We start from the raw sequence: 15,520 nt of genomic DNA on the forward strand, positions 1-15,520 counted from the left end.
CTTCCTTTTGGCCAGCGCTTGCCTGGTTCACCTTTTTCCCCTTTTGCTTTCAACTTACCTACCTGTATCAGTATATTTGAAGTAAGTTTCTTGTAGATGCAATATAGTTGGGTTAGGATTTTATTTATCTATTCTGACAACCTCTTCTAATTGGTGTTTTTAGATTATTATGATAATATAATTATCAATGTGTTTTGATTCAGGTCTACCATTTTATTATCTGACTTCTGTTAGATCACTATCGTTATCATTGCTTTATTTCCTTTTAGGTTTTTAAAAACATTTTGTAGTCTGTTTTAATTTATTCTAAATTATCTATATGTTATCTATTTTGTTTTGGATAGCTTTTTTTAAAGAGTATTTTGGCCGGGCTCGGTGGCTCAAGCCTGTAATCCCAGCACTTTGGGAGGCTGAGACGGGCAGATCACGAGGTCAGGAGATCGAGACCATCCTGGCTAACCCGGTGAAACCCCGTCTCTCCAAAAAAAATACAAAAAACTAGCCGGGTGAGGTGGCGGGCGCCTGTAGTCCCAGCTACTCGGGAGGCTGAGGCAGGAGAATGGCGTAAACCCGGGAGGCGGAGCTTGCAGTGAGCTGAGATCTGGCCACTGCACTCCAGCCTGGGTGACAGAGCAAGACTCCGTCTCAAAAAAAAAAAAAAAAAAAAGAGTATTTTAATTTTTTTTTTTTTTTAAAGAGACAGGATTTCACCGTGTTGCCCAGGCAGGCTTTGAAATCCTGGGCTCAAGCGATCCTCTCTCCTCAGCCTTCCAGTGGCTGGGACTGCAGCGCCTGGCTGCACCGCTCTTCAGTAAGTCGCTCTAAGGATTTCGAAGTCCATGCTTATTAACATTTCACATTCTGCTTCGGATCTGAAAAGTCTGCTTTTCACTACTTCCAGTGGGACATAGAAATCTTACCCCATCCAGGTTTACCCTCTTCCTTTTATGTTACAGTTGTCTTGTTTATATGATTTATACAATTATATTCCTAGAAATAGTTTATAATTTACATGTGACGTATCTGTGTAATTTACACTTACGTACACTGGAAGGCCCATCAGACAAGACTTTGATTTTCGCTTTTGACCGCCAAGCACTTTGGAAGAGCTATGGGGTCGTTGTGTGTCCCGCGCCCTGGCTGCTTACCCTGCCTGCTGCCTCTGCTTCGTGGTTCCGCCTCCCTTCCTGTCAGCCTGAGCCGCTGGCCTGGCTGGCGTGTTCTCCGTTTTCCTCCTCTGCCCACGTCCTGGCTTCACTTGCCTTCTGGAAGACGCATTCCCGCCTTGAGGGAGGATCCCGAGTTGGCACCTCCCCGCTGTAGGCTTAGGCACGTTGTGCCCGCCCTCCGGCCTGCCTGGTGCCCGGGAGAAGTCCACGGCCCTCCCGCTGTTGCTCTGTGCTCTGCCGTGTCACATTTCTCCAGCTGTTTTCAAGATCCGTTTTCCTTTATCTTTAGTTTTCAGCCGTTTGACCGTGACGTGTCTGGGTGTGGATTTCTTGAGTTTGTCTTGTTTGGGATCCATAGAGCTTCTTGAATCTGTAGGCAAAAGACTTTCTCCAAATTCAGGGTGTTTTCTGTCATTTTTTTCAGCTGTTTTCATCACTGCTTGCTTTCCCCTTTTCCTTTGCCACTCATGACACAGATGTTAGACCTTTTCTCTTGTCCCGAAGGTCCCCCAGATTTTTTCAGTCTTTTTTCTCTCTGGTATTCAGATGAGAAAACTTACATTGCTCCATCTTCAAGTTCACCGAATCTTTCCCGATTTTTTTTTTTTTTAACATTTCAGTAGTGTGTCTTTTAGTTTTGAAATTTCCATTTGGTTCTTCTTTATATCTTGCTTTTGTTTGCCTGTTGCTGATTTCCATTTTTTCATTCATTTTGGGAGTGTTACGATCGTTAGAGCCTTTCACGGCACAGTAGTTGCTTTAAAGTCGGGCGGATAATTGCAACACCTGTGTTATTTTGGGATCTGTTCACTGTCTTTTCCTGTAGGAGCGCAGACGTTCCTCGTTGTTTGTGTGCTGAGTAATATGGACTGTAAATGGATGGCTGGATGTTATGATGTGAGATCTGGGTCTTGTTAAAAGCCTAGGAGGATGTTGGTATTTTGATTTTAGTAAGCAAACACCCTGAGGAGACTCGGGCTGTGGTTCTGACTTGCCTTCAGTGGGTGGCAGCTCCGTGTCAATTCTGGCTTCACAGCCCCCTGCACTGCCACTTGGACCTGTCCCATGTGTGCCGCTGTGGCCGTCTGGCTGTGGTCTCGGGGTTTGGGGTGTGAAGAGGGTCAGATCCACACCCCTGCAGCTTGAGGATGGGCTTGAAGCTTGTGAGCAGTTTTGTCAGCTGGCTCTTCTGAGCTGCTTCCTCTCCGCACGGCCACTGGGGCTTCCTGGGTCCCTGGAGCTTCCCTCCTCCACCCTCAGCCAGTGTACCGGGACCAGCTGCCTGTCCTGCTGTGCGCCTCCACGCCTGCCCCCCTGCTGGAGGAGGGATTTGGGGCTCCTTCTGTTCAGTGTCTCCTCCAGGCCACCTGCAGCTTTCCTTCATAGAATGCCGCTCAGCTGCCCCTGGTCCTATCCCGGAGCAGAGCTGCTCCTGAGTACCCTTGAGACTAAAGCAGAATTGGCAGAAGGCAGATTGCCCCCTCTCCCTGAACCTGGCACTGAAGGTGTGTTTAGACGATGTCTGCCTTCATTTCTGTACCTCTGCTCCAGCTGTGCTGTGGCACTTTCTGTCCCCGGCGGCAGCCCCGTACTCCTTGTAATCTCAGCCTGTCTGTGCAGCTAGACAGCTGGTGTTGGGTGGCAGGGAGCTGGTCTTTTCCATGTCAGGCCCTGGTGTGTTTAGAGGCACCGGGTGGGAGGTGGCTGCATTCGGGGGGGTCTGCTGGGCGGATGTGGTGTTGGAGAGGCACTGCCGCTCCAGCACTGGGAGGGGGTTGTCAGACCCTCCAGAGTGTCCTCAGCACCAGCAACTCAGGACGGCGGCCCCTGCGGTGGGGAGGGTGGCGGGAACCACGTCCCCACACTGTGACCCTCCTGGAGGCCAGGAGAGCCTGTTCTCAGCAAGTGCGAAAGGAGAAGCTGCACAGGGCCTCCCATCCCACTGGCCCGCATGCCCTGAGAGACACGCGACTCCCAAGGACTGATCATGCCCGCGGCAGCATCCCCAGTGCCCTCAGGGGGCGGCAAGGGGTTAGAGGCCTGGGTACCCCACCTCGAAGCTTGTCGGCTGCCCCCTCCTCCTCCTCCTCACAGAATAGGGGTCCTTGTGTGTTGTTCCAGCCCAGGATGGCAGCCCAGGTGACTCTGGAGGACGCTCTGTCCAACGTGGACCTCCTGGAGGAGCTGCCCCTGCCCGACCAGCAGCCCTGCATTGAGCCCCCGCCATCCTCGCTGCTTTACCAGGTGGGTGCCCAGCAGCTGCGGGGTGTACAGCCTGTGCTCCGACCCCACATGACGGTTTTTCTCTTCCTTTCAGCCAAATTTCAACACTAACTTTGAAGACAGAAATGCGTTTGTTACGGGCATCGCAAGATACATCGAGCAAGCCACCGTCCACTCTAGCATGGTAATGCTGCTGTGCGTCTTCGTTTCTCTCTGCAGGGAAGGGCACGTTTGAAGGGCAGATGGATACTTTTTGGTATTATCCCAATCGACTATGCAGTAAGGAAAAAGAGTAGAAAATGAATGAAATGCCTTATATTTTTAGGATAGTCTTTGTTTTTCTTAGTATAAAAGCAATACACGCTCTTTCTGAAAATTCAGTGTCTCTGGCCCAGAGAAAACCTTTGTCAGCGTTTCGAGGGCGCCCCTGCCCTGTTAATGCTCTTTCCCCCTCCAGATCTGCACCCACTTACACCAGGTATGCACCCATGTGAGATTCAGATTTATAAACGAACTACATTGTTACTATAGTTCTGCTTTTTTTTTTTTTTTTTTTTTTGAGACGGAGTCTCGCTCTGTCGCCCAGGCTGGAGCACAGTGGCCGGATCTCAGCTCACTGCAAGCTCCGCCTCCCGGGTTCCCGCCATTCTCCTGCCTCAGCCTCCCGAGTAGCTGGGACTACAGGCGCCGCCACCTCGCCCGGCTAGTTTTTTGTATTTTTTAGTAGAGACGGGGTTTCACCATGGTAGCCAGGATGGTCTTGATCTCCTGACATCGTGATCCGCCCGCCTTGGCCTCCCAAAGTGCTGGGATTACAGGCTTGAACCACTGCGCCCGGCCTGCTTTTTTTTTTTTTAGAGACAGAGTCTTGCGCTGCCACCCAGGCTGGAGTGCAGTGGCGCGATCTTGGTTCACTGAAGCCTCTGCCTCCCAGGTTCAAGCAGTTCTTGTGCCTCAGCCTCCCGAGTAGCTGGAACTACTGGCGCCCACCACTACGCCCGGCTAATTTTTGTATTTTTAGTAGAGACAGGGTTTCGCCATGTTGGCTGGGCTGGTCTTGAACTCCTGACCTCAGGTGATCTACCCACCTCAGCCTCCCAAAGTGCTAGGATCATAGGCATGAGCCACCACACCCAGCTAGTTCTGCATTTTAATGATCTCATGAACATTTTTTTTTTTTTTTTTTTTTTTGAGGCAGGGTCTGACTCAGGTTGCCCAGGCTGGAGTGCAGTGGCGTGATTAGGGCTCACTGCAGCCTCAACCTCCCGGGCTCAGGCAATCTTTCCACCTCAGCCTCTTGAGTAGCTGGGACTACAGTCACACACCACCACGCCCAGCTACTTTTTTGTATTTTTTGTAGAAGCAGGTCTCACTGTGTTGCCTAGGCTGTCTCGAATTCCTGGATTCAAGGAATCTGCAATCTGCCCACCCAGCCTCCCAAAGTACTGGGATTACAGGCCTGAGCCGCTGCGCCTGGACAAGAATATTTTCATGCCATGAAAATGTGCTGGAGAAAGCAATCCTTAATGGCTATGTAAACCATTTTGTAAATGTCCACAATTCAACTATTTTTGCACATTTACTTCATTTCCTCTTTTATGTCATATAACAAAAAATTGCTGTAGGCCGGGCGCAGTGGCTCACACCTGTAATCCCAGCATTTTGGGAGGCCAAAGTGGGCAGATCACCTGAGGTCAGGAGTTCGAGACCAGCCTGGCCAACGTGGTGAAACCCTGTCTCTACTGAAAAAAAAAATACAAAAACTAACTGGGCATGGTGGTGCACGCCTGTAATCCCAGCTACTCGGGAGGCTGAGGCAAGAGAATTGCTTGAACCCAGGAGGTGGAGGTTGCAGTGGGCTGAGATCGTGTCACTGCACTCCAGTCTGGGTGACAGAGCGAGACTCGTCTCAAAAAAAAAAAAGCTGTGACGAACATCTCTTTAATGTGATGAACATCTCTCTAAATATAGGCTAGATTTAAGAGCATCTATTTGATTTTTGCCAAAGGAAATGATGTTAAAGAGTAGAAAGCAAAAGCAGTTTTATAGCAGCGATGACAGTCCTCTTCCCATGGACTCTCCACCTAGATTTTAAGTGCTAAAAATCTAAACTATAAAATCCTCACTATTCCTCCCGCACACCTGGGGCAGCCCTGCCTCTAGTCCTCTCTGGGACTGGGAGGCCCTGTGAGCCGGTGAGGAGGGAGACCATGGGGACCCTGCATGTGCTCACACTGGGCAGGGCGTCTGCCCGGAGCCCTTCCTCTGTGCTCCCGACTGCAGGTCTCATGGCCAGCGATGGTTTCGGGCTGGGCGGAGCCAAGGTGGAATGCCTGTGGCCCCCCCAGAGATGCCGCGTGTTACTGACACCCCCTCGCCTGCAGAAGCCCTGCGGTGTCTGGGGTGGTCATTGTGGCCCCCAGCGCTGCACCTCAGTGCGACCAGCTTCTCGGCAGCCGTCTCTTGGCACACAGGCCACAGTGCTTAGGATAGTTCATGGTGCTTTGTCTAGATTTTAGCAACTGGCATCTGCTTTTCATGCTGGTTCCCCCTCCTGCCTTTGATTTGCCCTGTGTTCCGTTGCAGAACGAGATGCTGGAGGAGGGCCAAGAATATGCTGTCATGCTGTACACCTGGAGGAGCTGCTCCCGGGCCATCCCGCAGGTGCCCCGCTCACCTGTCTCTTCCCTCCCCACACCCTGCCAGGCCCCACCCCGCCCCGCCCCTGCAATGCCTGGCGCACTCTCCTCCCGGGTCTCACCCCACAGCAGGGCAGGATCACCAGCTCTAGCGGCCCAGCGGCTGCTTCTGGCTGGATCGAAGCCTCTTATGTCATCCTTGTTTCTTTATTCCAGGTGAAATGTAACGAGCAGCCTAACAGAGTGGAAATTTACGAGAAAACCGTGGAGGTTCTGGAGCCTGAGGTCACAAAACTGATGAATTTTATGTACTTCCAGGTAAAATGGCAAAATCCCTATCTTGGGGGTGTAACACCAAGGGGTGGGTTGCGGACGCCTTCCTTCCCATCGCCGTCACTGTGAACACCCTGAACAGAGTGCCTGCAAATTAAAACAACCAGTTTCTGAGACAAAGAGGACCAAGCCTTTGACAGTCTAAAGTTTCTCACGCCCTTTCGGAATCAACGCTCCTTTTGTGGTTCTCAGAATTCTCTCAGAGTGATTTCGTGTTTCCTTCACAGAACCTGCTTTCTGTCAGTTTCAACTACAATGCTTTGACTTTCTGCCAGTTTGTACTTTCTTTTTTGAGACAGAGTCTTGCTCTGTCGCCCAGGCTGGAGTACAGTGGTGCAATCTTGGCTCACTGCAACCACTGCCTTCCAGGTTCAAGTGATTCTCCTGCCTCAGCCTCCCGAGTAGCTGGAATTACAGGCGCCGCCACCACGCCTGGCTAATTTTTGTATTTTTACTGGAGACAGGGTTTCACCATGTTGGCCAGGCTGGTCTTGAACTCATGACCTCAGGTGATCCGCCCATCTTGGCCTCCCAAAGTGCTGGGATTACAGGCGTGACCCACCGCACCTGGCCAGTTTGTACTTTTGATTCATCTGGTCTTTCAGGTATTTTCTTGCTGTCAGCCTCACCCTGACTGTCCATTCCTGGTGGTCCTCGCCCTGGCCTTGATTAGGCAAGAAGCAGCCACATGGAAGGGGGGCCTGCTGCTTTTTAAAGAAGTATTTTGGAAACATCCAGATTTTTTATGTAATGTCCATTAGCAGAGGGAGGAGATGGAACTAACTAGGAGATTAGTTTTCATTTTACCTTGAAAGTTACCAAGAGGAAAAAAATCTCTCCCACTTTTCACTTCTGAAAGTTAGAACATCTGAATTTTATAGACGTTTTCTTGGAGCATTTTGCTCAGTAATTTTGCTGGAATAATCAGCAAGATGTTATTATTTTAGTGACTTAGTTGGTAAAGTGCAAAACGAGTAACGATGTTGCAGAGCAGGCCGTGGGAGCTGCTTTCAGGAAGGGGTCTGGCTGCCCACATTGTAAACACCTGGGCCCGAAGCCGCACGGGGCAGATCTTTTCTCATCAAGGAGCAGTGACTGCAGGTGCTTGAAGCAGGGACATGGGCTTGGCTCCTCACTGACCTGCAGCTTTCTGCCCTCCTGCTTCCTCCGCACAGAGAAACGCCATTGAGCGTTTCTGTGGGGAGGTGAGGCGCCTGTGCCACGCTGAGCGGAGGAAGGACTTTGTGTCTGAAGCCTACCTGATCACACTGGGCAAGTTCATCAACATGTTCGCTGTGCTGGACGAGCTGAAGAACATGAAGTGCAGCGTGAAGAACGACCACTCAGCATACAAGAGGTGAGCACCGGCCTCGTGCGCCGCGGGCCTTCCTGAGAGCGCGCAGCTCAGGGGCCCGCCGTGTGCGTAGCAGGTGTGCGTGTTTGTGTGCTGAAGTCGTCAGAGCGCGCAGCTCAGGGGCCCGCCTTGTGCGTAGCAGGTGTGTGTGTTTGTGCTGAAGTCGTCAGAGCGCGCAGCTCAGGGGCCCGCCTTGTGCGTAGCAGGTGTGTGTTTGTGTGCTGAAGTCGTCAGAGCGCGCAGCTCAGGGGCCCGCCGTGTGCGTAGCAGGTGTGTGTGCTGAAGTCGTCAGAGCGCGCAGCTCAGGGGCCCGCCTTGTACGTAGCAGGTGTGTGTTTGTGCTGAAGTCGTCACTTTTGGTAGGCAGCAGCTACTTCTCAGTGTCAGGGCTGTGGGAGCACCTGCTCTGGGGGATAAAGTGAGGGGAGCCAGCAGGTAAGTGCATATCGTGGCTTTGCACAGCTAGAGCAGACTCGTAGTGCCCTGGCTGTGCTCAGATGTCACGGAGGACCTTCGCGCCCCTGGGAAGACAGACGTGCACAAGCTGTAGGCCTAGCTCACAGAGCACAGGCATCTGGCTCAGGGAGCATCTTGGCAAGGGGGCAGGTGGCCTCTGCAGCCCACCTTGGGCATGGGGGCTGCAGTCCTCGGTGCCGGTCTCTCGCCGGTGGGGGTCCCCGGCACCTGAGCACCATCCAGCAACGTGCAGACGTAGCCCACGCACAGCCACAGGGTGTCTTGGGGTCACACTGCGCTCCTAGGTCCTCTCCCCGGCGGTTTTCTTTTTGGATGTAGAGAGCTTCTGGAGAAGCTAGCCTCTGGCGAGACCGGCAGGAGGGGTGGAAGAGGCGGGCATGGCCCAGCATGTGCTTCCGGAGGATTGTGGGGTGGTGGGCGGCAGACGGGCGTTCGGGGGCACACGGCGCTGTCTCCTGATGCTCTGCTTCGTTTGTGCCCGGTGCTTTTGAAGACATGTTTTGCGGGAATGAGATGCTAATTTCAGTTTCCTCTAGTAAGTAAGGCATCTTAGCTCTAAAATTAAATTCGAAGAAACCTTGCTTTGCATCTGAATATGCTCTAGTTATGTTGCATTTTAAAATCATACAACTGTTGTTATGTCTTTATAAAAAGAAAAAACCCCACTTGGGACAAAATGAGGCAGCAGTAGGAGTCGAGCTAGGTCAGGCAGAATTTAAGCCTCATTCATGTGAAATAAGGCAGTGTTCCATTTATCACTAAAATCGTCAGCTCTGCACAGAAGCCTAGATCTTCAGAACTAGAGAAGGGTCTCCGGAGTGGGCCTGTGAGCCCCTCTTGGGGCGGACGTCTGAATGGTCCCTGTTTGATGACAGCATCTGTGGGACTCCAGCATCGAGGCTCACTGGTCGCAGTGGCCTCCTGGTCCCAGCCGCACAACCCAGTCGCTGTGTGATTTTGAGCAGCCTTCTCAGCCGCCGCCGTTTTGGCTTTGTCAGGGAAACGGGGAGGTGGCCAGCATCAGTGGTTTTCAATATTTAAAAGTATTTAAAAGTTGTGGGTTTTTTTTTTTTTTTTCCTTTTAGCACCAGCACCTTTATTCTAAAGCCTAGTCTGTAAAATAGTTTACAGATGGGGCTGCTGTGTGCAAAGCTGGGGGAAGGAGGGTTTCCCCTCTAGCAGCCCCGTCCCCAGTGTCTTCACCACCTCCAGGTTCCCTTGAGCACCAGAGAGAGGGCCTGGGCCAGCTCCGTAGCTCTTCCTGCTGCCTCTTCCTCTGACCTGTCTGGGACCCCTGTTGGTTCACCCTCCCAGACCATCACCCCTCCCAAGACGCCCGCCACACACACACGCACCTAGCTCTTTTGGCACCTGCTTGTAGCTACTAGTATAACCTCCTCTAAGTGCCAATGCCAAGATAACTCGTGTGGTTATGGTGAGGCTTGAGGAAAATAGAAAACAGTATCCTTGACTGTTTCCTTAGTCTCCTCACCTGCCGCCTCAGCAACTACTCAAATCAATAAAGCAAACGTGGCCAGGTGCCATGGCTCACACCTGTAATCTCAGCACCTTGAGAGGCTGAGGTAGAAGGATCACTTGAGCCCAGGAATTTGAGACCAGCCTGGGTAACATAGCAAGACCCCATCTCTAAAAAAAAAAAAAAAACGCAAAAGCAAAAAAAACTAGCTGGGTGTGGTGGCGTGAACCTGTGGTCCCAGCTGCTGGGGAGGCTGAGGTTGGAGAATCACTTGAGCCCAGGAGGTCGAGGCTGCAGTGAGCTGTGATTGTACCACTATACTGCAGCTTGGGTGACAGAGTGAGACCCTTTGTCTATTTAAAAAAAAAAAAAAAGGAAACATGTTTTTGTTGTTGTTGTTTGTTTGTTTTGAGGCAGAGTCTCACTGGCCCAGGCTGGAGTGCGGTGGCACAATCTCGGCTCACTGCAACCTCTGCCACTCCTGGATTCAAGCAGTTCTCCTGCCTCAGCCTCCCGAGTAGTTGGGATTACAGGCGTGAGCCACCACACCTGGCTAATTTTTGTATTTTTAGTAGAGATGGGGTTTCACCATGTTGGCCAGGCTGGTGTTGAACTCCTGACCTCTCAAGTGATCCACCTGCCTCTGCCTCCCAAAATGCTGGGATTACTGGCATGAGCCACCATGTCCGGCCCGGAAACATGTTTAAAAAGCCAAGGAATGTTACTGTATCAGTTAATATTAGGTTTCACTGTATGCAATTGTTTAAAACCCAGTGAAGTAACAGTGGCTTTGAAAAGATTGCAATTTATTTCTCTGTCTCCTGGAAAGTCCTGAATGAGGTGGTCTGCAGCTGATTGCAGGCTCTCCGGCGTTCAGGACTCGAGGCTCCTGCTGGCCTGCTGCTCTGCTTCAGGTGTTGCCTCCTGGTTCTAGATGGTTGCTGAAGCTCCAGCTGTCATTTCTGCGTTCCAGTCAGCAGGCAGAAAGGAGGAAAGACGGGCTCCATGCTCCCTTATGAGTAAACTTTGGAGTGCCTGTCAGTGTCTTGCATTATATCTCATGGCCCCAGTCCTTGGTCATGTGACCACAGCTAGCTGCAGGGTAGGCGAGGCACACGGAACGTGTGAGGCTCCCTGGAACGTGTGTTCCACGGAAATGCGGGGCTCGTTCCTAAGGAGGAAGGGGAGGAAGTGAATGTTGGGGTAGGTTACCAGTCTTTGCCATGGTGACTTTTAAAGCTAAACCCCCAAGGCTCTGGGTTGCACAGACCTATCCTTGTGTGGGCCGTTTCCACTGAACTTTCTTGGGGGACAGCCCTAGATGATGGGAATCCTCACACCCCACCTTCACCCTGCTCTGCCAGACCTCGCGGGCTCAGCAGGGCCTTGCGGTATTGTATGTCGGGTGTAGCTACAAATTGGTGGCAGGCCAGGGCTCTGTCTCGGGACTTTGGGTACCAGTGGTCCCTGAGGTGGCCTGGGGAGGTGTGGTCCAGAGGGTTCCCGGCAGAGAACCTCAGCAGTGCTGGCTGTCTTCATGGCAGGGCTTGTGGGCGTCACGGAGATGGCAGTGGCCCTTCTTAGACTCGGGGTCCAGCAGCCCTGTGCCCCCTAGATGAGGTGGGCGTCCACCAGTGAAGGGCAGAGACCAGTGTGCAGGGACCCTGCAGGAAGCCCGTCGGCTGTGACCAGCAGGGTGGAGAGCTGTCCCCAGCTGTGCAAGACACGTCTAAGTTGGCAGAAGACTGACCTGGAGGGCAGGGCCGGAGACGCCTGAAAAGGCTGAAATCATCGCCGGCATCTGAGGTTGACCCACATTTCTGCAGATGACTGTAGAGGAGGGGGATCCCACTCGAACCAGGCTTTTATTTTTTTATTTTTTTATGTGGCACATTGGTGCATTTTGGGATGAACTCTTCTTGTTTTCAAAGGGCTGCTCAGTTTTTACGTAAAATGGCAGATCCACAGTCCATCCAGGAATCGCAGAATCTGTCCATGTTCCTGGCCAATCACAACAAGATCACACAGGTGAGGCTGGTGTTCGCACACTCGGGCGGATGGGCCGAGCCGCTGGCCGGGCGCCAGGCCCGTGCGTGAGTCTCTTGCTCTGTTTCAGTCTCTGCAGCAGCAGCTCGAAGTGATTTCTGGCTACGAAGAGCTCCTGGCAGACATCGTGAATCTGTGTGTGGATTACTACGAGAACAGGATGTATTTGACGCCCAGTGAGAAACACATGCTTCTCAAAGTACGTGTGTGGGGACGCCAGCCTGTGGCACTGCCGAGGGACAGCCTTACTCTTGTCAATAGGCTGTGCTTTTCTAGAATCCTTTTGACAGCTGTGTCTTACTTGCACGTTGTCTTGTGTGTGAACAGCGTTCTGCCCTTGCACACAGCCTGCACAACAGGCTCTCAACACACCCCACGAGTGTCACACACTGACCCTGCGAGAAGGTGCTGGCCAGGATGTCTGGGTCAAGGATTCTCTCAGCATTAAGCTGCTTTTTGTTTTATTTTTGAGTCAGGGTGTTGCTCTTGCCCAGGCTGGAGTGCAGTGGCATGATCACAGCTCACTGTAGCCTCAACCTCCTGGGCTCAAGTGATCCTCCCACCTTGGCCTCCAAAGTAGCTGGGACTACAGGTGCGCACCACCACGCCTGGCTAATCTTTAAATTTTTTGTAGAGGGAGAAAATTGCCATGTTGTACAGGCTATCTCAAACTCCTGGGCTCAAGTGACCCTCCTGCCTCAGCCTCCCAAAGCTCTGTGAATACAAGCTTGAGCCACTGTGCCCAGCCTTTTTTTTTTTTTTTCCTTGAGACAGGGTCTTGCTCTGTCACCCAGGCTGGAGTGCAGTGGTGCGGACACAGCTCACTGTAGCCTCGACCTCCTTGGCTCAAGTGATCTTTCTGCCTCAGGCTCCTGAGTAACTGGGGCTACAGGCACTTGCACCAATGCCCAGCTAAGTTTTTGAATTTTTGTAGATATGAGATCTCACTTTGCTGCCCAGGCTGGCCTTGAACTCCTGGGCTCAAGCCATCTTCTTGGCTTGTCCCCCCGCAAAGTGCTGGGATTACAGGCCTGAGCCACCTCTCCCGGCTAGTTTTTTGTATTTTTTAGTAGAGACGGGGTTTCACCGTGTTAGCCAGGATGGTCTCGATCTCCTGACCTCATGATCCGCCCGTCTCGGCCTCCCAAAGTGCTGGGATTACAGGCCTGAGCCACCACGCCTGGCCTTTAAGCTGCTTTGTGACAGAAGTTATCCAAGATTCTACTTGTCAAGCATGTGACTCCTGGGACTCTGATACCTTGTGTCACCATAATTAAAGCAGCCTTTTGTTGGTTCACCATAGTCTTTATTATTCTGTTCAAATGAGGAAGGTTTCCATCTGCGTTTCTCACGGGAAAGATGGTCGGCAGTTCCACTGTTCCCTTTGCTCTGCTCTCCACCTCTGCAGGGTGGCCTTGGGGGACCCTTTACTGGGTGTCCCACCAGCCCAGTCCCCAGCCGCCTCCTGAGTCGGAGAGCACTGGGAGGCATGCAGGGCTGAAGGAGCACTGTCCATGGAGTAGGAGAGCACTGGGAGGCACGCAGGGCTGAAGGAGCACTGTCCATGGAGTAGGAGAGCACTGGGAGGCACGCAGGGCTGAAGGAGCACTGTCCATGGAGTAGGAGAGCACTGGGAGGCACGCAGGGCTGAAGGAGCACTGTCCATGGAGTAGGAGAGCACTGGGAGGCACGCAGGGCTGAAGGAGCACTGTCCATGGAGTAGGAGAGCACTGGGAGGCACGCAGGGCTGAAGGAGCACTGTCCGTGGAGTAGGAGAGCACTGGGAGGCACGCAGGGCTGAAGGAGCACTGTCCGTGGAGTAGGAGAGCACTGGGAGGCACGCAGGGCTGAAGGAGCACTGTCCGTGGAGTAGGAGAGCACTGGGAGGCACGCAGGGCTGAAGGAGCACTGTCCGTGGAGTAGGAGAGCACTGGGAGGCACGCAGGGCTGAAGGAGCACTGTCCATGGGGTGCTTTGTGACAGCAGAGACTTTGGGTCTGCACCAGCTGGTGTGGGAGCCGTGGCTGCCAGGTCCTGTGGAGCACTGGAGTGTGCAGGTGGCTAGTCCACATTAAGAATTTTTAGTTTGTCCCCAGGCACGGTGGCTCATGCCTGTAATCCTAGCACTTTGGTAGTTGAGGTGGGTGGATCACTTGAGGTCAAGAGTTCTACACCAGCCTGACCAACATGGTGAAACCCCATCTCTACTAAAAATACAAAAACCATTAGCCAGGCGTGGTGGTCGTGCACACCTGTAGTCCCAGCTACCTGGGAGGCTGAGGCAGGAGAATCACTTGAACCTGGGAGGCAGAGGTTGCAGTAAGCTGAGATGGTACCACTGCACTCTGGCCTGGGTGACAGAGTGGGACTCTGTCTCAAAAAGAAAAAAAAAAAAAAAGAATTTTTAGTTTGCATACACCGAAACGTAACTGGTTACATGTAACTGCATATTGGACATTACTTTTAATGGCAGAAAAACCGCAATTACTTTTACACCAACCTAATAGCCCTAGAATAGCCCTACTGCTTGTGTGAGTTTAGGGTAGAGGATTTGTTTTTTCCACTTTTAGCAACTGACCTGGAAGCCCAGCCCTGCTTTGTAGCAGTTTCACTGAGGATAAAATGATGCATTTCAAGCACCAGACAAGCAGCCTAAAGATAGATCTTTATGATATATTTCAAATTGTGCCTTTGAAATCGTCAGCTGTAACAGTGTAAGTCCTTACGGGTAATTAAATTTGCAGTTGTGAGCTTTATTGCATCATTCATTTTGTGGCTTTTCAGGTCATGGGATTTGGTCTGTACCTGATGGATGGGAGTGTCAGTAACATCTATAAGTTAGATGCCAAGAAAAGAATAAACTTATCCAAAATAGACAAGTACTTCAAGGTGAGTTACATGGTTTTAGATCAATGTTTTTATTGATTTGTGTGCAGTTTGAATTTTGGGGAAGTGAGCCCCTGTGTGACCATGATCTATATCAGGAAATGCTGGGGCTGGGTAGAGTCTGGGCCACGCATGTTCTCCTGTCTACAGAGGCAACCGCGCTTTCTCTTTCCTTCTGCCCGGTGCTGATTTTGCCTGGGTGGAGCTTTATACAGATGGAATTGTGCTATTTTACTCTTCTGCGTCCGGCTGCTGTCTCCAGCCTCTTGTTTGTTAGGTGCATCCTGGAGGAAGCCCATAGCTATAGCTCATAGCTTTCAGTTGTGGTGTAGTTTTCTATCTTATGACCACACCGTAACTTACCCGTTCCGATGTTGGCGGGCTCTCGGACGTTCCCGGGTTTTGGTGAGTCCAAACAGTGCAGCTCTGGTCGACTCTCCTCTGTTGGGTGCATACCCAGGAGAGGGACCGGAGGTCATAGGGCATATCTGTTTTCAGTGTTAGTAGTTACCTGTGGCCTGATGACTTTCCAGCATAGCTGTCCTGATCTGCATTCCCATCAGCAGTGAGAGAACGCTCTGGGGGTGCCACATCCTTGTCAGTACTTAGCACTGTCTTTTTTGGGGTTGGGGGACATCCTGAGGATGCGTACATCATTGGGATTGTAATGGCTAGTGTTTCATTGTAGTTTAGTTCATGTTTCCCTAATGGCTTTCCATGTTCTTAGCGCGTTCCCTTTGTGATGTGCCACTTCAAGTCTTTTGCTCTTTTTTCCCTATTGATTTATAGTTATTTATATATTCTGGATACATGTCCTTTGTTGGGCACAAGTGAGTATTTTTGTTTGTTTTGTTTTGTTTTTGAGACAGGCTCTTGCTCTGTCATCCAGGCTGGAGTGTAGCAGGCCTTGGTGATT

The 15,520-nt window shown here is 51.6% G+C and overlaps 1 protein-coding gene across 2 annotated transcripts in view; it reads left to right on the top strand.

Moving 5' to 3' along the window:
* Window positions 1-15,520, top strand: part of CYFIP1 (cytoplasmic FMR1 interacting protein 1) — a 115,825-nt gene that overhangs the window by 29,436 nt on the left and 70,869 nt on the right. For both annotated transcript variants that reach the window (XM_008017294.3, XM_008017297.3), the window contains exons 2-9: window positions 3,291-3,413; window positions 3,487-3,576; window positions 5,979-6,056; window positions 6,248-6,349; window positions 7,540-7,721; window positions 11,604-11,700; window positions 11,789-11,917; window positions 14,503-14,607. In XM_008017294.3, coding sequence (XP_008015485.1) covers window positions 3,297-3,413; window positions 3,487-3,576; window positions 5,979-6,056; window positions 6,248-6,349; window positions 7,540-7,721; window positions 11,604-11,700; window positions 11,789-11,917; window positions 14,503-14,607 — 900 coding nt within the window. In that variant the 5' untranslated portion in view covers window positions 3,291-3,296. The remainder of the gene's footprint in view (window positions 1-3,290; window positions 3,414-3,486; window positions 3,577-5,978; window positions 6,057-6,247; window positions 6,350-7,539; window positions 7,722-11,603; window positions 11,701-11,788; window positions 11,918-14,502; window positions 14,608-15,520) is intronic.

Source organism: Chlorocebus sabaeus, chromosome 26, assembly GCF_047675955.1.
Source record: "Chlorocebus sabaeus isolate Y175 chromosome 26, mChlSab1.0.hap1, whole genome shotgun sequence".
Taxonomy (NCBI): domain Eukaryota; kingdom Metazoa; phylum Chordata; class Mammalia; order Primates; family Cercopithecidae; genus Chlorocebus; species Chlorocebus sabaeus.